General features: G+C 46.9%; 1 protein-coding gene across 1 annotated transcript in view; it reads left to right on the forward strand.

Moving 5' to 3' along the window:
• Positions 1 to 440: 440 nt before the first annotated feature.
• SPTB (spectrin beta, erythrocytic) overlaps positions 441 to 22,093 on the forward strand; it is a 69,555-nt gene continuing 47,902 nt past the window's right edge. The window contains exons 1-4 of the mRNA XM_061158357.1: positions 441 to 594; positions 19,112 to 19,263; positions 20,725 to 20,898; positions 21,797 to 21,888. Coding sequence (XP_061014340.1) covers positions 447 to 594; positions 19,112 to 19,263; positions 20,725 to 20,898; positions 21,797 to 21,888 — 566 coding nt within the window. The 5' untranslated portion in view covers positions 441 to 446. The remainder of the gene's footprint in view (positions 595 to 19,111; positions 19,264 to 20,724; positions 20,899 to 21,796; positions 21,889 to 22,093) is intronic.

Genomic DNA, 22,093 nt, shown 5'->3' on the forward strand with positions numbered 1-22,093 from the left:
TCCCCAGGTCACAGGGTAGCGCTGCTCTGCCCAGTTCGTCCCGGCCAGCCGCTGGCTCCCAGGAGAGCCCCCGCCTCTCTGGCTGTAGCAGCAGGTTTGGAGGAAGCAGGCTTGCTGTGTCCGACATCTCCACCTGCTGGCCGTCCTGACCCTTGCTGCCTGCAACCCTCTGTCCCTGCTGGCACCGTCCCGGTTACTGTTGCTGCTGCTGCAATATTTTCTGCCTGGTGACCTGGTGACCCCGGGTAGGAAGCATGGCCAGGCACAGGGCACCCTGTGCTGCTCCCACAAAGATCGGCTCCTATCGGCCGCTCCAAATAAGTTTCCCCTGAGACAAAGTCTAAGGGGCTGGGTGCTAACCCTCTGACTGTGTTACTGTCCCCCCCCACCCCCAGGGACCCTTCCATGAAGACTGAGGCAGGCGTAGCTGCGGACAGCCTGCTGACATGACATCAGCCACGGAGCTTGAAAACGTGGGCAACCAGCCACCATACAGCCGGATCAATGCCCGCTGGGACGGCCCAGATGATGAGCTGGATAATGACAACAGCTCAGCCAGGCTCTTTGAGAGGTCCCGGATCAAGGCCTTGGCAGGTACTCTTTGGGGCCATGGGGGTTAGGACAGCCGCTTTCCTAATCCCGAGGTTCACCGCCCTCCCGCCTGTGATGAATCCCCTGGGTGTGTTGGCGTGAGCCCTGGCAGGGAGGCGATGGAGACGTGGCCACGTGGTTCAGAGGCCAGGGCCCCTTGGGAGTGAGCACAGGGCAGGCGGCCCCTCCCCCCACGTGTCCTCCACTTTCTTCCAGGCAGGAAGTGGTGCCAGGTGGGCCCTGTCCTCTGCCCTGAATGACCTATGGCCGCAGTCAGAAGTAAAGAGGAGGTCTGGGCGAAAGAGCCTGTGAGGGGTGGGTCAGCTGGGCAGAGGGGCGTGGGCCTCATTCTGTATCTTGATCCCCTGCCTCGCCTTGGATAGGGGAATTCTCATCATCCCCTCTGTGGCCCCAAAAGGAAAAAGGGTGATTCGATAGGAAATGGAGAACAGATAAGATCTTCCCCACACTGCCTCAGAGAGGAGGATTTTCTGGACTAAACCTCTTATACTTAAACTGGAATTAGATTTTTACTTAGGTTCATAATAGATGTATGTCTGTGTGTAGGGGGCGGGGGGAGGAGGGAGGGAGAGGGAGAGGCAGAGAGAGATCTTCACATCTCTAGTAGAAATGGCTTCTCTTTCCCCTGCTGGCTGAGATCTGATTCTGAGATTTTTTTTTCCCCCACCGATCACTATGACTGTTTGCCTCCGTGGAGCCTGTCCCAGGGTAGCTGTGTTCTGACCCTAAGTCCTCAACCAATAAAGAAAGCTTCGGTCCTGTGGTGGTTGGTGGGGTGGGGGTGGGGGGGCGGTATGTGTGGCTTTATCCCAGGAAAGGGGTGGATTCCTTCACCTGCTCCATCAGTGACTGGCCCAGATCAGACTTGTTTCCCGGACATTGGTTGTTCGATCTTCCGCCTGGTACTAAGCGCACAGCCTTTCCTATAAGCACTCTCTGGGGGTGATTCTCCCTCTGCCAGTGCTCATGGCCCTCTCTGAGGTTCCTGGTGGTTCTCTTCCACCTTCCCTCCCCGCATTCTGCTCCCAGGTGTCCAGGTCTACAGCATATTGAGGCATGAGCAGGGCCCCTCTGAGACCATGATGACAGCTCACCTCAGCAGTGTCCAGGCTTCCCATCCCTGTGAAAGGGATGGTGTGTCTCACTCCTTGTGATGGTGGGGAATCTTTTCAGGTCTCAGCCATCACCCATTTGGTCCTTGCTCTTTGCAGGAAACTCCCTTTCTTCCCTCCTTTCCTCCTCACCACCCCTGACCCCACAAAATCCTTCCTTGGTTTTCCTTGGCAATGTGTAACAGCACCAGTCCCTTGCTTTTGCTTATGTAATTTTAACCTCTTTAAACAACCAAACTTAAAGCCCTTGCCTTTGCCCATCTGGTTTGACTTTCTTTGTGTCTTGTGCTGGCTAGGACTGGCTGCAGTGACCCTGAGATACAATTAGGGGGAGAGGGTACCATACTCCGTAAAGTTTGTCAAAGGGCAGTTTGAGGGGTGGGGCTGTCTTTTGTGTTTCACAGGTAGCCTGTTTTTGAAGAAACCGGGGTAAATTCCATTTTAACCATTATCAATCATATTCCTACTATGTGAAAAGCCAAACCCCTACCCAGACATGAACGTGGATGGGGGAGCATAGAATTGGATTCAACATAGTATCTGTCTCTGAGGAGTTTATGATCTATTAGGGAAATAAATGATGTTCATAATTAATTAGCAAGACTAGAATTAGAGAAGAACTATGGGAAAGACACATAATTAAATAGCCATGAGGGAACAAAGCGGGAGACACAGGGAGAATCAGGGACTTGTTTGTGGAAGAGCTGGTCCTTGGGCTGAGGACTTGAAGGGTGTGTGTGGCTCTCAGGACAATGGGCTTAGATCTGGTCCAGATGGCTGATAGGTATGGCAGCCTGGTCTGATTGATGCGCAGCCTGGGAAACTGGTGGAAGTAAGTTGAGCTGGTTGATTGGGAAAGAGCGTCCTTCAGCCTGTGTATTCCTCACTGAAAGTGTGCATCTCCTCTTCTCAGAGCATCTGAAAGCCCCCGAGGAGGAGCAGAACCACAGAGTATAGAGTTACAAGCCTGGATCTTAGCCATTTAGAACATCTGGCTAGCAAGTAAACACACAAGTTTAGGGTCTATGCAGGGTTTTTTTTAAAACAAATAAAACCCTAACAAGTTAACTGACTTTCCTTTCCTGAGAGTCTACTCTGAGTGATCTGTGGGAGAAACTAAAGCTTTGAGAAGGTCCGAGGTAGAGTGGCCGAAATGACCATTCTGGTGGGTGGGCGGAGCAGAAGCAGGGAGCAATAGCCTCCCACACCCAGATCCCCACCGGTTTTAACTTCTTGATGTTTTTCTCTTCAGCGCTGTCTTTGGCAGCACTGGCAGTCTAGGCAGCAGTTGGCCTCTCCAAAGAGGCTGAGGGAGCTGAATCTGCCTTTGGTCACCACCATTTCTGCATTCTCCATGGCCACTCCCCCACTCCTAGGTGTATTACTGCAAGGAAGGCATGCAGCCCTGTTTTTCTTTTAAGATGGTGGTGATCTGCTTCGTGGGTATACTTGATGGGGCTGGAGAGGTTGGCCTGGCCTTTTCCATCTGAAATTGAAGGTCTTGGAGTGAGGAGGAAAATGTCACAAGACCCAGATTCAGGTCCTGGTTCCACCGTTGAGGCTACCGCCATGGAGGACAGTTCACTCAGTCTCCTGTTTTACAAAATGAAGACCGTAGTATTTTCCCAAGGTTGTTGTGAAGATCAAGCAAGATAAGGTTTATGAAAGTTTTTTATTAATTAAATTCCTGGATGAATATTAGTATTTATAGGAAATCTACTTGGGAATGGTATTTTTTTTCCTAGCCCAGTGGCTTGTGGGGTCTTAGTTCCCTGACTAAGGATTGAACCCAGGCCCTCAGCAGTGAAGTGCAGAGTCCTAACCACTCGGCTGTCAGGGGACTCCCAGGAATATTAATAGTATCTTTCTGTCCCTTGTCTTCTCCCAACTTCAAATATTTGAGACCATCAGTCCAGACAATGTCCCAGTTACCTTGGCCTGTTCCAGGGCCATTTTCTTCCCTCTTAACCCCCACCCCACTTTGTCTTAGAAGGGTTGGGTCTGAAAAGGAGCCAGGAGCCAGTGAAATTAGGCTAATGCTTGTGCCTGGAGCTCTTGGCTTGGCCCCCAGGGACCCAGTGGCTATGGGGACGACGCCCCCTGCTGCGCAGCACTTTCTTCTCAGCACACCTGTATCCCAGGTGCGTCTCTGCCATTAGCTGGGTGATGGGAGGACCCAAGAAACCAAGGACCATGGGGCCTTGTTAGATGCCCTCTCTTAGTGTGGCGGCACCTCCTGGTCCCTCCCGACTTAGAGACCCGTGGTTAGAAGACTTGCATTTGGTTAAGTGGACTCTGTCTATTCTGCCTCCTAAGTCACCTTCCTCAAAGCGCCAGAGGAGACAGTCTCTCTCCTGCCTTTCAAATCATTCCCAGCTCTTCCTCCTGGAGTCAAAATAAACAAGCCATCTGGTTATTCTGCCTGGAAACCTCCACGTTGGTATACAGATACCTGACTTCTCTCCAGAATGAATTACTCTGCATTTGAAACTGGATCAGCCTGACTAAAGCAAAGGGGGAGGTGGGTAAGAAGAAGCTGCAGGAGGCTCCTGGATAGGGATAGATTTGACCTTGGCTATGCAAGGGGAGGTTTGGAAGCCCGGGAGGTCCCCAGGCAAATGCTGCTCTCAGTGTTGGCCTCTAAAGCTGGCAGCGCTTCTTGAGGTTCGGTGGTGGGTGAGTCCTGAGGCTTCTTCCCGAATAGGAGGCCGTCCTCTGCTTTGATGCCTGCGTCTGGCACCTGCCTACTTGTGGGACTTGCCTTGAAAGACTGGAGGCAGGGAGGCAGCCGGAGAGCCCGAGTTCGCATCCCTCCAAGAGGTTCCAGCCTTCGTGTCTCCCCGAGCCACCTCACTGTCACTCACTCCATTTCCTGTCCTTCACCCTGGGCGCCATTGGGTAAACACTTGCGGTCTGGAGGAGGGACTGCAGGCTGTGGGGAATTTCTGGCCCGAACGCCCGCCGTCTGTGCCCTCCCTCCTCATGCCAGAGGAGGCCTCTGCGCTGCACACACCCTTACACTTGATTGTGTAACCCTGAGATTTGGGTGAAGGCACTGCCTCGGGGCAGATGTGACCCAGCTAGGGGGCTGGGAGTGGAGGAAAGCAACAGAAAGGTGCCCTGAGAAGAGAAACCTGTGCCTTAACCTCCTCCCCACGTCCCCTGCCTGTCTTACACGCACACAGCTCAGCTTCCCCGCCTCTCAAGCGCCGCCTGCGGTGTAACTTCCAGCTCCTCGGTGCAGAGACATCTGGACGGCGGTGATGCAGAGAGCAGACTGGGGCCTCCTGGGAGGCTCTGGGGAGGGGAGGACCGACATGTCCTTCCTCCGCTTCTTTGGCTCATTGAACACTTACGACGGGGCAGACTACACAGAGCCTCCCTTTTAAGACCAAGTGCGTGAAACTGTGTAACCCACTCTGCTTTTGCCTCTAAATCGGAATGCAAGTGATGTTTCGAACTAGAGACGTGCCTCCTTCCCGCGTTCTCTCTTTGTCGCCTTCTTACTGGAAGTGAGGTGAGGCCGATGGTGAGGTTGGTCAAGGATGATTCAGAGAACACAACAGGGCAGCAGGTGCCCTGCAGGCTGTGTCCCCGTGCTCTGAAGCATACGGTTGCTCCACTTGGAAGCTGGAACATCTTTCAGACCCACTGAACCAGGCCCCAAGGTTAAGATCTGTGGCCAGCTCCATCAGAGCCTCAGGAGAGTGGGCCTCGGACACAGCGGTCGGTGCTGCTCCCCGCCCACTGGCCTTGACACCCCAGACACTCCCCGGGGAGGGTGCTGTGGATTCCTGCCTGATCTTGGTGGCAAAAAGTGATGCCTGGCCTCCTCCCACCTCCCCCTTTCCCCACCTGCCCCAGGATGATGCTGAGCCCAGGTGCCCTGGTTGCTTGAGAAGGGCTTTGTATCCAGAGGGTGAATGATTTCTTTCAGAAAGCAGGGTTTCACTACGGTTGTGCCAGGAGGGCTCAGCAACTTCTTGGCAGCCTGGTAAGATGACAATTTCAAAAGCAGCTGCTGGAGACCAAAAGGCATCCATCAGGTGTACACAGCCCAAATGTCTCTCTTAAGCTACCTGTGAGAACAAAGATGGTGTCATTAGTGAGAGCTTTTTAAGATGTTTTCTTCTCCGATTTCAAAACGTGGAATGGAGTTCTATTTAGAGACCACATATTGGGAAGATGTACTATTCACGGAAATATCTTTAATAATCAGCCATCATTTTAATGTACTGTCAGAAGGAAGAAAAAATGGTTCAGCAGCTTTCTCTTGGAGGTCAGCCGTTGTGAGTCCTCCTCCTTCCCCTGAGACAAGCCACTGTGCAGAGAAGCCTGCCGGTTACCTGTGCAGCCCAACCTACGAAAGAGGCCATCGTGCCGACTGCGCTGTGTGGTCGGGGCAGTTTTCTCCTGCCCAGGACATAACCCTTTCTCCCGTCATCTCCTCTCAATAAAAGCTGTTCTTCCTCTCTGAGAATGCTTTGCAGAACTGCAGCTCTTCCCCTTCTCTGGGTGACTGCTATCTATCATCATGAAGATGCTTTATCAAATATTAATACACTGAGGTTAATAATAAGACACTGTTCCCTCCCCGTGGCGTGCAGTCTGAGTGAGCCATGTTAATAGCTTCCTCCATCTTTAGGCCATTCCTGTGAGCTGTCAGCTTCGCTCGCAAAGGCAGGTCCTGACACCAGGCCTTGCCTGTGCTTCTGGCTCCTGGGAGCAGCTGACAATCCCGCCCCTCTACCCCCACGGGGCAGCCCCTGCCTGCTGCTTGGCTGAAGAGGTGCCAAGAGTGTCATTTTCAGAGCAACTGTAGCAATTGTTCATTGTCCCTTTATATCTTGTCACAGAGAAAGAATGACAGGGAGGCCGGTAGCTGAGTCTCTGGCAGCATTTTGTTTCCAAACCCTTTGGCCTTCAGACTCTGAAAACTGGATCAACCAGGGAGTCTCATTCTACAGTCTAGTGAGAAAGAAACTGATCAAATAGTCACACATGAGAGAGTAGCCTTGAAACATACACATTACCGTATGTAAAATAGATAGCTCAGTGGGAATTTTCTGTACGTCACAGGGAGCTCAACCCAGTGCTCTGTGACAGCCTGGAGGGGTGGAATGGGAGTGGGAGCTGGGAGGGAGGTTCAGGAGGGAGGGGACACATGTATTCCTATGGCTGATTCATGTTGGTGTATGGCAGAGACCAACACAACATTGTAAAGCAATTATCTCCCAATTAAAAATTTTAAATAACCACACATGTGTTTTTGTACACATAGACAGGTATGTCATGACAAATTAGGATAAATGCTATGAAGACTTACTAGAAATTGTGCATTTATAACATAACCCATAGCTTATAATTCGTCCAAGGAGGAGTGGGGGCTTGTTTGAATAAGAGTGTGGGATGAGTGAGTGGAGATAGGAGGGGCAGGTAAGAACCAAGTCACCAGGGACCTTTAAGGCCCTGGGTGTCTTCAGGGTCCTGGCAGGAAGCAGCAGGTAACTCATAGTGGTGATGTTTATGAGGGGATTGCTTGCAAAGGACTGGCAGAGTTGAAGGGTCAAAGGGTGGGAACTTTCAGCAGGAAGAGCTGTAGGCTTTCAGGACAAAGGCTGTGGCCTTCAGGAAAGGGCCTGACAGACAGATGGTGCTGCTCCCAACCCGTCAGCATGTATCCCAGCCCACCACAAAGAAGTGATGTGGTTACATTTAGCTTTGAAAGATCACTCTAGCCTCAAGGGGGAGAACAGGTTATGAAATGTCCAAGAAAGAGAAGGTGGCGGGGAGAGTCAGCTTGGTGGCCCCTGGAGGCAGGAAAGTGGTTCGTCCCCACCACATAATTCTTCTGTCCTGTTGCCCTCACAGACTTTCCCCAGTGTGGTGACCTCAGCCAATTTACTTTCGTGCTCCTCCAGGCTTCAGTTTCCTCACCTGTAATGTAAGGGGCTTGAACCAGACATCGCAGAAGGACTTTCCAGCTCGGAACCTGGGGAGAAGCTCCCTGAGGCAGGGCTGACCATGTGTCTTTACCTCGGAGCTTTGGCTCCTGGCTTGGGGGAGGGGAATCGACCCTTTTCAGTAAATCAGTGGGTTCTCCAGAAATTCTCTGTGTTCATTAACAGCTAGGCTGAGGCCGAATCCTGGACCGTCTCTGACTTCTGTGGCCTCATGTTCTCAGCAAGTATCCTCTCTCCACGCGGCCACCACCTGCGTGCATGACAGCAGGGCTTGATGTTTGTTCAGCTGCTTCGTGTTCTAGGTACTTTTTATCCAGATCTCACTGGCCCTTCAACCACTCTGAAGTTGGCAAGGTGTAACTATTACCCTCCCCTTTCTAGATTAGGGAAGTCCCACAGCAGGAAGGGCCAAGACAAGCCTAGAATCCCAGGCTATTACGATCAGCCCTCTGCTGTTGAGGCGACAGCACTTGAATGTCCTTCAGGTCTGCATTATCTCCTCCTCGGCACTCCATCTGAGACATCTCTTCCCATGTTTCCTTTCACCACCAGCCTCTTGAGCCTCTTTAATCAAAACCCTGAACTCATTTTTACTTCTGTCTTACAGCCTCCAAACGCTGTCACCTGCCAGGGCCAGCTGCCTCTTGTCCTGTGATGTTGTCCAGATCATCTCCTGTCATTTCATTCCCATAGTTCACATGTCAGTGAGGCCTCGGCACATCAGACAGACTTTTGCTGCTGCCTCTGAGCGAGTTTCCTGGGCTCCAGCCTCTCCCTTGTCCAATCCCATTTATGCAGGGTGGTTAGAATCTTTCTCCTGCAGCAAATTTTTAGTGAGGTATCACTTTATCTGGCTCTTCCTTTCCTGGAGGATAAGGTTCAGTTTCCATAGACTGTCCTTTGACTTCTTTGCTCTGGTAAACTCTTCTCACCCTCACCCCAAAAGCATGCACGCATATATCTTCATGTACATATGCACATACACATTTGGGTTTGCAAGGTTCCATCAGAGACTCCTCCTTCCTTCCCTGCCATTCTAGAAGTATTATCATCTTCAAGCCCTGGATCAAAACTAGCCTTCTTCACATGCTGTGCTGTGCTTAGTCACTCAGTCATGTCCAATTCTTTGCCACCCCATGGGCTGTAGCCTGCCAGGCTCCTCTGTCCCTGGGGATTCTCCAGGCAAGACTACTGGAGTGGGTTGCCATGCCCTCCTCCAGGGGATCTTCCCAACCCAGGGATCGAACCCAGGTCTCCCACATTGCAGGCAGATTCTTTACCACCGAAGCCACCAGGGAAGACTGGTGGCTTCATTTCTTCATTTGTTCACATGAAATATTTTAAATTTAAACTTTTCCTATAATATATAAAAACCTTTATTAAAAAATACATAAAAATCCTCTTTTAAAATTAGAGTGATTTATATCTTTAAACATTTCTATTACATAAGAATATATATTTAGAAAAGATTAGAAAAACTGATTAAAAAGAAAGTATAGACATTTGTGAATACCCCAAATAGATATTGTAATGTCTATGGATACATTTTTGTATTTATACATATACATAGACTGTGTATGTATATGTATAAATATAAACATCATCTATAATCTTAGACTGTTTTTCACTGAGAAATATATTATGAATATCTTTTCATGCCTGTAAATATGCAGATTATCATTTTCATGGCTTTATAGTCTTCCTTTGTGTTAATGTACCCAGATCTAGTTAACCAGCATCTTAGTGTTTAACTCTGCTCGCTTTTAGAGTCAGTCTTGTGTGCTTTATTCTTGCATTTAAAGGAATCTGTATATATTCAAATATGCATTGGCATGTGTAGTAAGCATCTTTAAGTTTTCTCTTAGGATCAGCCCTAGTTGGCTTTGAAATCCTTATGGGCGGAAGAACTGTACCCAAGCTGTTCACAATACCAGTATGATGAAAGTTGGTTGGCGGAAAGAACAATTCCTCCCCAAACTAAACAGGAAGAGTAGAATTTGTGCAAGCAGGATGGTTTATGACATATCCCTGAGAGTCTGCCCCATGCTAGGCTTTATAATAGATTGGTATCTATACCATTGGGGTTTGTCACAAGTTCAGATATCCCTGTCTCAGATTCTATAAGTTCTTGACTTCCTGGCATGAAATGGAGGGAAATCCCTTTGTAAACCTGCAAAAAAAGTAAATGCCTATTTCCAGGCCCAGGCTATTGATCCATGGCCTCCCTTGGTACCTTTTCTCCCACTTGCCTTTCTGACCACCTAGCTTTACCCATAGCTTAAAGCCATGCACTGGTGAAAATTCAGACTTCCTTAAGACGGATCCATTTTGACTTTTAATCAGTCATTTGTTCTTTGGGATTTGAGTTCTATGTCCCATTTTTCTTTATGACATCTGTTGTTTCTTATTATAAAAGTTATGTATGTACATTGCAGACATTTTAGTAAACATAGATAAGCAAAACAAAGTGTCACCCACAGTCTTAACACCCAGCTATAATATAGTATATCATTAGCTTTTTTCTATGAATCTATGTATATAGGTCTAAAATATTATATTGTAGTTTTATATTATGCAGGTAGTTTTATAAACTGAATTTTCCCTTAAAATATATTATAATATCTTTTCTTGCTATTGGAAGTTCTTCCACGTTATACATATATATAAATGTGCCAAAATTATTAAATAATCCCCCATTGGATATTTAGGCTACTATTCTCTACTTTTTAAATTTTTTTTATTTTCTACTTTTGGGAGCAGGTTTCTAACAGAGATTCGAGAGAGAGACATGAAACAGTCAAGGAATTTTATAGGAAGCCATAGCAGGAATAAATAGATGGACCACCTTACCCGCCTCCTAAGAAATCTGTATGCAGGTCAGAAAGCAACAGTTAGAACTGGACATGGAACAAAGACTGGTTCCAAATCGGGAAAGGAGTATGTCAAGACTGTATATTTTTACCCTGCTTATTTAACTTCTATGCAGAGTACATCATGTGAAATGCCAAGCTGGAAGAAGCACAAGCTGGAATCAAGATTGCCGGGAAAAATATCAATAATCTCAGATACGCAGATGACACCACCCTTATGGCAGAAAACAAAGAAGAACTAAAGAGCCTCTTGATCCAAGTGAAAGAGGAGAGTGAAAAAGTTGGCTTAAAACTCAACAGTCAGAAAACTAAGATCATGGTATCTGGTCCCATCACTTCATGGGAAATAAATGGGGAAACAATGGAAGCAGTGACACACATTTTTTGGGGGGGCAGATGGTGACTGCAGCCATGAAATTAAAAGACGCTTACTCCTTGGAAGAAAAGCTATGACCAACCTAGACAGCATATTAAAAAGCAGAGACATTACTTTGTCAACAAAGGTCAGTCTAGTCAAAGCTATGGTTTTTCCAGTAGTCATGTATGGATGTGAGAGTTGTACTATAAAGAAAGTGAAAGAAACTGAAAGTGAGGTCGCTCAGTCGTGTCCGACTCGTTGCGACCCCATGGACTGTAGCCCCCAGGCTCCTCTGTCCATGGGATTTTCCAGGCATGAATACTGGAGTGGGTTGCTATTTCCTTCTCCAGGGGAATCTTCCCGACTCAGGGATCGAACCCAGGTCTCCTGCAATGTAGGTAGACACTTTACTGTCTGAGCTACCAGGGAAGCGCATGAAGAAAGCTGAGTGCCAAAGAATTGATGCTTTTGAACTGTGGTGTTGGAGAAAACCCTTGAGAGTCCCTTGGACTGCAAGGGGATCCAACCAGTCCATCCTAAAGGAAATCAGTCCTGAATATTCATTGGAAGGACTGATGCTGAAGCTGAAACTCCAATCCTTTGGATGCAAAGAGCAGACTCATTTGAAAAGACCCTGATGCTGGGAAAGATTGAAGGCAGGAGGAGAAGGCAACAGAAGATGAGATGATTGGATGGCATCGTTCACACACTGGATGTGAATTTGAGCAAACTCTGGGAGACAGTGAAGGACAGGGAAGCCTGGTGTGCTGCAGTCCATGGGGTCACAAAAGGTCAGACACAACTGAACAACAACAATTCCCATCTCAGTTCTTCAGACTCAGTTATTTTCCCATAACCAGTGTTACCAGCTTTTCATGTATCTTTCCAGGAATGTTTTTTGCACATATTAGCAAATAGTCTATATTGTTTTTCTCAGATTTTCCCCACCCTATTTTGTACCTTATTGTCCTTTTCAATTACAATTGTACCTTTTCAAGATACACCCCACCCGGTGTATCTTGAAGATCATTTTATATTAGTACACAAATGGGCTTCTCATTCTTTTTGCAGATATTCCATGGTCTAGACATAATTTTAATTTAACCAGTCCTCTACTGGTAGACATGTAGGGTGTTTCCAATCTTCTGCTATTTCCAAAAGTGCAGTGAATAAACTGATATGTGTCATTTTGCAAATGTATGTCTTTCTGAAGGATAAATCCCTAGAAATGGAATTACTGGGTCCCAAAGTAAGTACAATTATAATTCTGATCCATCTTGCCAAATTGCCTTTTACACCCTCTCCAAAAACATATGACTGTTTTCTCCCCCACTTCCTTGCCAACATGGTATTTTATCACACTTTTGGATCTTTGTGAATCTGATAAGTAAAACATAGTGTCTTGATGTACTTTGATTTTACTTTTGTACTTTTAGTATGAACATTTTCAAACATGCAAAAAAGTAGAGATAAAAGTAAAATGAATTATCACCTAGATTTAAGAACTGTTAATACTTGGCCATATTTGCTTGTTCATGTTGGGGCTGAAATATTTTTAAAGTAAAGTGAAGATTATCATGACATTCTACTCTTATTTTATGATAATAGGTTAGCATGAATATCTGAATAACAAGAGCATTTCCCACTTAACTATAATACTGTCACTACACCTAATAAAATGAATAATTCCCTTATATAATCTAATACCCAATTAATATTCAAATTTTCCTCTTGTCTCAAAGATGTCTTTTATCATTAGTTTGTTTAAACTAATTAAGGACTGTGTATCAGGTTTATGTGTGTATGTGTGTTTTTAATTTGTATTTCTATTATGAGTAGCTTGGATAATTTTTTATACATCTGAGAGACTTTTATAATTTTTTTCTGTTAACTCTTTGTTCACATTCTTATTTCGTTATGCTATTGGATTATTGGTCTTTTTTCTCATTAGTTTATAGATGTTCTTTATCTACAAGGTAAGTTAGCCCTTTGTGATGTGAGTTACAAATACTTTGCCGCATTTGTTTGACTTTGCTTATGGTGTTTATCCCACACAAACATTTTTTAATGCACTTGAACTTTTAGTCTTTCATTTTATGGCTTTGGATTTTGTGTTGGAATTAGAAAACCCTTCCCTACACTAACATAAAAAACATTCTACTATAATTGATTTTGGTATTTTTATGGTTTTGTTTTTTACATTTCAATTTTTGACCCAAATGAAATTTGTCTTAGAGTATGAGATGTGAATTTAACTTAATTTTTCCTGGATGGTCACCTAGACTTATCAGTTCAGTTCAGTTCAGTCACTCAGTCGTGTCTGACTCTTTGCAACCCCATGGACCACAGCACACCAGGCCTCCCTGTCCATCACCAACTCCTGGAGTTTACCCAAACCCATGTTCATTGAGTCAGTGATGCCATCCAACCATCTCATCCTCTGTCATCCCCTTCTCCTCCTGCCTTCAATCTTTCCCAGCATCAGGGTCTTTTCAAATGAATTAGTTCTTTGCATCAGGTGGCCAAAGTATTGGAGTTTCAGCTTCAACATCAGTCCTTCCAATGAACACTCAGGACTGATCTCACTGGTTGGATCTCCTTGCAGCCCAAGGAACTCTCAAGAGCCTTCTCCAACACCACAGTTCAAAAGCATCAATTCTTCAGCGCTCAGCTTTCTTTATAGTCCAACTCTCAAATCCATACATGACTACCCATAGCCTTGACTAGATGGACCTTTGTTGACAAAGTAATGTCTCTGCTTTGCTCTGCTTTGCTTCCAAGGAGTCAGCATCTTTTAATTTTATGGCTGCAGTCACCATCTGCAGTGATTTTGGAGCTCCAAAAAATAAAGTCTGACACTGTTTCCACTGTTTCCCCATCTATCTGCCATGAAGTGATGGGACCAGATGCCATGATCTTGGTTTTCTGAATGTTGAGTTTTAAGCCAACTTTTTCACTCTCCTCTTTCACTTGGATCAAGAGGCTCTTTAGTTCTTTGTTTTCTGCCATAAGGGTATTATCTGCATATCTGAGGTTATTGATATGTTTCCCGACAGTCTTGATTCCAGCTTGTGCTTCATCCAGTCCAGTGTTTCTCATGATGTACTCTGCATAGAAGTTAAATATGCAGGGTGACAATATACAGCCTTGACATACTCCTTTTCCTATTTGGAACCAGTCTGTTGTTCCATGTCCAGTTCTAACTGTTGCTTCCTGACCTGCATATAGATTTCTCAAGAGGCAGGTCAGGTGGTCTGGTATTCCCATCTCTTTCAGAATTTTCCACAGTTTATTGTGATCCACACAGTCAAAGGCTTTGGCATAGTCGATGAAGCGGAAATACATGTTTTTCTGGAACTCTCTTGCTTTTTCGATGATCCAGCAGATGTTGGCAATTTGCTCTCTGGTTCCTCTGCCTTTTCTAAAACCAGCTTGAACATCTGGAAGTTCACGGTTCAGGTATTGCTGAAGCCTGGGTTGGAGAATTTTAAGCATTACTTTACTAGTGTGTGAGATGAGTGCAATTGTGCAGTAGTTTGAGCATTCTTTGGGATTGCCTTTCTTTGGGATTGGAATGAAAACTGACCTTTTCCAGTCCTGTGGCCGCTGTTGAGTTTTCCAAATTTGCTGGCATATTGAGTGCAGCATTTTCACAGCATCCTCTTTTAGGATTTGAAATAGCTCAACTGGAATTCCATCACCTCCACTAGCTTGTTAGTAGTGAAGATTCCCAAGACCCACTTGACTTCACATTCTAGGATGTCTGGTTCTAGCTGAGTGATCACACCATCATGATTATGTGGGTCATGAAGATCTTTTTTGTATAGTTCTTCTGTGTATTCTTGCCACCTCTTCTTAATATCTTCTGCTTCTGTTAGGTCCATACCATTTCTGTCTTTTATTGAGCCCATCTTTGCATGAAATGTTCCCTTGGTATCTCTAAGTTTCTTGAAGAGATCTTATCATCAGCACCCTATACCCAATAATCCATCTTTCCTCTTCATACTTGAAGTGCCACCTTTATCAGATGTTAAATGCCTATATATCCTTGGGACTATTTCTGTTCAATTAATTTGTTTATCCATATGATAGTATCACACAGTTTCATTATTATAACTTTATACTATAATATTTGTTAGAAAAAACACCTGGGAAGGTTGGTTACCTTTATTACTCTTCTGAAATTTTCTTAGCTATTTTTATCATGAGTTTTCTAGTTGTTTTTCTAGTTTCCCCTGAAACTTAAATTATATATATATTTTTAAATAATATTAAATATATAAATTTAGGATAAATTGACATCTTTATGATATTGAGTTTTCCTATTCAAGAATTTTGTGTGATTTTTCCATTTGTTCAAGTCTTTGGTGAGCCTTTGGAGACTTCTAGATTTATATAGAATTTGCCCAATTATTTTTAAATTTAAGCTGAAATGTTTTGTCATTTTATTATCATTGGGAGTTTTCCAAATTCCTTTTTCAGGAAATGATCTTGCCATCACTTCAGTGGGTCCTTTATCCTCTAGAATTAAATCTGAACTTCTTAGCTTTTCCTCCAAGGCTTTCCACATCCGATTTAAAACCTGTTTTCCACCTATTTTCTTGTTACCTGTAGCTAGTCAGCAACTCTTGAACAAGCACCACCCTTTTATGTATCCCATGTCACAGGTCCCCTCCTTCCTCCTCTGCCTGTGCAAAATGGTTTTCTTCATGAGCCCCTTCTTAAATGATCCAATTAGAAATGACCTCTCTCCTCTTTGATCCTTGACCATTTATTCTATGTGCCTTTTATCTGATAATAATCCAATATTACCTTGTGACAGCTTTTGTATTATTAAAATGAACTGCCCTTTATCTCTTAGGTGGCTATAAAACTATTAGTGGGTCTTTGTCTTGTTTCCTCAACTAGATTGCGAGGCCTTTGGGGAGACTGAGCCTGTCTCATGCTTCTTGCAGCTTCTGGGCCCTGCAGGCAGTGATGATAGTAGCATCAGTGATAACAATGATAGTTCACATTTACCGCAAACTTTCTGTGTGCCAGGTAGATTTTAAGCACTTTCCATGTATGAACTCATTAGCAGGTAAATACTTGAGTTGTGTTGGGTTCATTTGACCTCAAATTAAACCTTTGAAGGGGAATGTAAAAGAAAGATCAGCTGGTCACAATACCCAGACAGTGATTCTAGCTCGCTGGGCAGAGAGGAAGGGGAATTTTCTAGAGAAGAAGGACGATGGCCAGAGTCAAGGAAGGGAGGGGAGAGGAACAGGCAAGAATGCAGAGGCCATGAGCTTGATGGTTGTGGAGATGAGTATTTTCTGAGGTTCTGGTGGTTTCAAGTCAGGCCATGTGGTGGACCTGCCCCTTGCCTTATACTGGCAGAGTTAGGGCCCTGGAAATAAGGCCTGGCCCATGGCAGGGCCTTGCTGAGGCCTCTTTTCCACAGTGGTTCCCTGCAGGATGGCCCGGGTCCCCTGGGGACAGCAGTCCCAATGCTTGACTGTCTTCCTCGTCTGTCCACACCCCAGGGTTCCCAGCCCAGCTTGCTCTGCTCCTCTGTGCCCCTCTCCTGCACTCAGACAGCTTTGCTGAGCACCTGATGGGAGTGAGCTTGGAGCGTGTTGATGAGAAGCGGCCAGGGCTACAAGCTGACGGAAATCCTCCCCACCTCGGGGCCTGCCTCTCCTCAACAGTCATGAGCCTCTTGGAATATTTCCCCCGTCTCAACACTACAGACGGTTTCAGGGTGCCCGGTGTCCTAGGCAATTGCACCCCAGCCTTCAAGTAAAAGGCAGCCAGGAGGCTGCCTGCCTGAGCTCTAAACCTGCAGCTCCAGCATTTAGGGACCCCATACGCATTATTTGTTGAGAACTGGAGAGCTCTAAGGGTGGTTTACATCTGCCCTGACCCACATGCCAGGTAGGCAGCCTAGAATCAAATTCCATGTCCCAGCTAGAAGCTCTTCCTTACACTTTGCTGAGCACAAGTAAACAGGTCTCAGCACCCACATAATGAACTCTTTTGATTCTTAAAGACAAGAAAAGGTGAAGGAAAGAAAGGACTTTGACTTTTTGAGACAGTTACCTCTTAAGGGACAAAAAATTCCAGCCCCTTGGACAAACCCTCCACAATGACTGGAAGGGTTAGCCTCTTACGGAGCTGGTCTGATCTCTAGGGAATGCATCATGGCATGGGGCTGAGGCTGGCTCTGTTGAATCTAAACATGTCCCAACTTAAATTCAATTGCTTTCCTTCCAATATATCATCAAAAGTTTAGTTACATTTTGCTGAAGCAGACCTTGAAATCAGGGAAGGGTCCAGTAGAATAAGGGGATTTTCCCCCCTGGAACTTTGCCCAGAGGCCCAGAACGAATAAGCCACATTTGAACTTTATATTTATTATGGTGGATTTGTATAATCAGTTGTAGTGTTTTTCCTCTTCTTAGAAGTCTTATTTAGATGGCTTCCATAGAATTCTTTACACATGACTCCAGAGCTTATCATATTTATAATCAAGTTTGTCTGCGTCAAGGAGGGGACTCTTTCCTGTCCTTGAATGCCCCACCTCCACTCGGAGCCTGGCACCTAATGACTGTACAATGAGCAATTGCTGAATGAATGAATAAGCGAATAAAGGGTCTGAGTTGCTAACACCAAAATAGCCACGAAGTGGAAAGGAATTGGATGCTGTGAGCCTCAGGAACTGCCAGGGTTATCCCCTCGAGGCCATGCTGGCTGGGCTCCTCTTGTTGTTGTTAAGTCAGATATTTAATCATTGAAGAAGCCAGCCCTTCCACGGTTTGGGCTCAACTGAGCCGACATTTAGCCTGCTTTCACGGTGCTGACATTCCCTCCTGGCTGGACTGCTCGGAGTCTGCCCTGTCTGTGATCAACCTAAGCACACTCTCTCCGGGGACCCTCCATGACCCAGCCATACTGCCAGGTCAGCTCCCACCTGGAACCCTCAGCCACCATGCCCAGAAGCAGTTTGCCAAAGGCTGTTCACTAAACTGCTCTCCTTGTTTCTATCTTTTCTGCTCCTCTTCTCTCTCTCTTTTACCCTGTCCCCCATTCTTTTTGAAGTTCCAGTCCCTGTCTTCTCTCCAGCATCTCAATCAAGCTTCCCAGCCCTAACCAGACAGATCCCAACATTTATTTTATAGTAACTGTTTTAACGGAAGTACTAAGAGGTACCCACCTGAACTGGCAAAGCCTGGGCCAGCAGCCTGGTTTGGACTGAGGCTCATTCAGGCCGAGGGTGTCAGCTTCCCAGGTCTGAAGATGGAAAATCATGCCTGCTATTCTGGAGGCAAGAAAGAGAACTTAGTGCACAGCCTCCAGCGCAAGCCCCACATGGATCGCATTTTCCACCTGGTCTCATCGTCTCCATGTTCTTCCTTCTCCTCTGCATACCAGCAGCTCCTTGAGGGCAGGCAGTGTGTTTTGCTTTTATGTATCAGGAGCCCTGGCATAGGAGCTGGCTAAACCTCCACACAGCCAGCTACAGTACGGCTCTGGAGACCTACTGTGCCAGGCTCCCGGCTTTGGGGACATAGAGATGAGCAAGACAGACAAAGTTGCTGGACTCAAGGAGCCTGCAACCTTGCAGGAAAGACAGACTTTCAACTAATCCAAGTACGAGGAGAGAGAAATGAGCAATGCAGATGTAGGGTTCAGGGCACACCAGGTGAGACCCAACCTAGGGGTCACAAAAGCTTTCCGGAGAAGCACTGTTTCCGCTAACTCTTAAAGGATGACTAGGAGTTAGGTGCAATGGATGGGATGAGGTAGAGGGGCAGAGAGAAAGCCTTCTAGACAGAAGGAGTATTTGTTGGATGAGTGGACAGGTGAACCTGAGGTTGAAATCTGAGCTCGCTGACCCAGGGGTACAGAGCATTCTGATGGGCACAAGCAAGCAGGTGACTAGGTTCAGGGCACCTTGATACCATGGTGCTGGAAGTTACCTTCTCATTACCCTAGACATGGCACATGGACCTGTGTCACCAAAAGGCTGAGCTCTGGTCACCAGTGCTTCCCAGAGGGGGATAGAACAGATGGGATAGAATAAATATACCCACCTCCTCTGCCAGGGATGGGGCAATTCTGGGTTAAGGTGAAAAACCCTCTGGCCCCGTATCACATGGCAAATGGACTCTGCCAATCTCAGGCACCTCACCCAAGGCTCTTCTCCCAATCCAGATGAGCGGGAAGTTGTTCAGAAGAAGACCTTCACGAAATGGGTGAACTCACACCTGGCGCGCGTGTCCTGCCGCATCACCGACCTCTACAAGGACCTGCGGGACGGGCGGATGCTCATCAAGCTGCTGGAGGTGCTCTCCGGAGAGATGCTGGTAAAGCCCCTCCCCTGGGCCCTGTGGCTGGTCCTGGGTCCCCTCTGCAGCAAAGACACGGTCTGGGGCCTCTCCACTTCTCACAACCTGCAATAGTAATGATGCAATGTATCCATGTAACTGATTGGTTCTCTGAACTTATTCATCTAAAAATATGCTGTGCTTAGTCACTTAGTCATGTCCACCTCTTTGCAGCCCTAAAGACTGTAGCCCGCCAGGCTCCTCTGTCCGTGGAATTTCCCAGGCAAGAATACTGGAGTGGGTTGCCATTTCCTTCTCCAGGGAATCTTCCCAACCCAGGGATCAAACCCACATCTCTTGTGTCCCTTGGATTGGCAGGCAAATTCTTTACCACTAGCCTCACCTATATGTCCCAACATAAATGCAATGACTTTCCATCCAATATATCAATCAAAACTTTAGTTAATTTTGCTGAAGTGTCTCAGAATTTCTTGCTTTTTTCTGGCCACTCCCACCTCCTTCATATTCCTTCAGAAAAAGAGCCCTTGACTTTCTTCTCTTGGGATCTGGTTATCTTTGTCTGGCCTGCAGTGAGCTTACCTTCAGCCTCCTAGCAAAGGCTAAGACAGATGCCATTACCCAGCTGAAGAATTTGCATCCTTTGTGGAACCAGGAGGAAAGAATGGAAGAGATTTTCCTTTGTGTCCATCACTCTTACAAGTGGAGATTTATTTCGGGCCCTCTCAGTTGTAACTCACCCAGCAGCAATGTTGCCCCTGCAGGAGAACCAGGTCAGGGCTCATGTTTTGTTTAGTCACTTCCACTGTGACCTTGGACCTACCAGGCAGGACCTTCTTTGTCTCATTTCTCCCCTGTTTAAAATGATACCTGTGCCTGATGATGTAGGCTAAGATCCTTGGGGTTTGAGTGAAAGATTCCACGTTCTTCTGTTGCCTTTTCTACTCCAGGCTGAAGTTAAAGAATGCCTCTTACCCTTCATTGAAGGCCCACTAGAGAGAGTTACCACTAAGAACCCTTCAGATGATGCAATTACTCAGCAATGGTGGTCCCTTGAGCTTCAGTTGGGGCCATTCAAGGGTGAGGAGGGAGGAGGTCGGATGGCAGGATGAACCCATTATCAGTCACCAAACTGAAAGCCACTGTTATCACCAATCAGCAGTAAATAGTTCCTAGAAGTGTGCCTGGCACATAGTAAGTGCTCAGTTAACTCCCTGTTGTGTTATTCATCTGAATGTCATCTATTACCACTCACAAAGCTCTGTTTAGACTGAGGAACAGCACTGGTACAGCCCACTTGCAGAGCTCTGGGTGCTCAAAGAGGGAACCCCTGAACTTTGCTGAAAGGAGGAGGTTGAAACATTGTCAAGGGGTGAGCTAGGAGGTGGAGTTTGGCGTGGAGGGTGGATGCTGATGACAGGAGCTGGTCCAGGCGTGACCGTGAGGTTCTTCCCTGCCCGTGGGGGCAATGCTGTCCCTCAGCCAAAGCCCACGAAGGGGAAGATGCGCATCCACTGCCTGGAGAATGTGGACAAGGCCCTGCAGTTCCTGAGGGAGCAGCGCGTGCACCTGGAGAACATGGGCTCCCACGACATCGTGGACGGCAACCACCGCCTGGTCCTCGGCCTCATCTGGACCATCATCCTGCGCTTCCAGGTGGGCCCCCGGGACCTAAGAAGATGGTGAATGAGTGTGAGTGTTCATGCGTGTGTCCCCCGGGACAGTGCTTGTAGGACGGAGAGACCATCCTGAGCATCACCAGCTTGCTAAAACTGAGCGCGAGCAGCCCAGCCAGTGTCGTGGTCTTTTGAGAGAGACGCTAGAAACTGGGAGCTGGACTCAGATCTGGTTGCTTTCGCCAGATCTGCTTTTGCCCCCTTCCCCCTACAAGGGTAACTCTTTGGTTTTCTAAATAGTTTGATTCAAAAATTGCAAAGACAGTGCAGAAGATCTGCTACTGTGTTTTCCAGTCAGAAGCTTTTCTCTTCCCACCTTGAAAGTCCAGGTCTGTTATGTAAGGAAATTTAGGAAGTCCAAGGGAGGGAAAGCAGCGTCTTCTACCTGCTGGTTTGGGGCAGAAAGAACCTAGTTGGAGGAGGGAAGGCCCGGGAGGAGAAAAATAACACTCAACTCCCATCCTGAGGATCTCCTGCAAGTGGTCTCGGGTGTCCAGTCTCGCTAACTGCAGATGTGTATGATGAAATGGTAATAACAACAGAACCAGGGAGGATGAAAAGGCAAAAGGAGCCGCTAATCCAGATGCAACACCTTCCAACAGTCATGCCGTCCACGGCCCTCACAGCGTCGTGCCTCCTGGGGAGGAATGAGGCCATCGTGCATTTATTCTCAGCCTCCCCTTTGAGTTTCTGATTGGAGCCATCTCCTCTGACCTGGAGAGTACAGCAGGGTAGCAGGCCTCTGGGACCATAGGCCTCAGCCTGTGGTGTGGCTGCAGGGCTGGTAACCAGAGGAGGAAAGAGGGAGGGGGGTCTTCCAGAGAGCCCTGGGCCAGATGCAAATCTCAGTCTCCCTTCTCTTGTTCCCGTGCCCCCAGATTCAGGACATCGTTGTCCAAACTCAGGAAGGTCGTGAGACGCGCTCGGCCAAGGATGCGTTGCTCTTGTGGTGTCAGATGAAGACGGCAGGGTATGCCCTGGGGAACAGCTGCCACCATGTTCCCACCACCCTCTTCACCCCACACCCAAGTATTACCCAAAACTATAGCAGCTTGGACACATTCAATGCAAAGTCTATCCCGACCTGATTCTTAAAGGCCCGGAATATAGGATTCTATCCCAAAGTTGCCTGGGTCAGACCATGGGGTCTGGGGGTGGGGGGTGGTGGTGAGTGT

The sequence above is a fragment of the Dama dama genome, chromosome 12 (genome assembly GCF_033118175.1).
Source record: "Dama dama isolate Ldn47 chromosome 12, ASM3311817v1, whole genome shotgun sequence".
Lineage (NCBI taxonomy): Eukaryota > Metazoa > Chordata > Mammalia > Artiodactyla > Cervidae > Dama > Dama dama.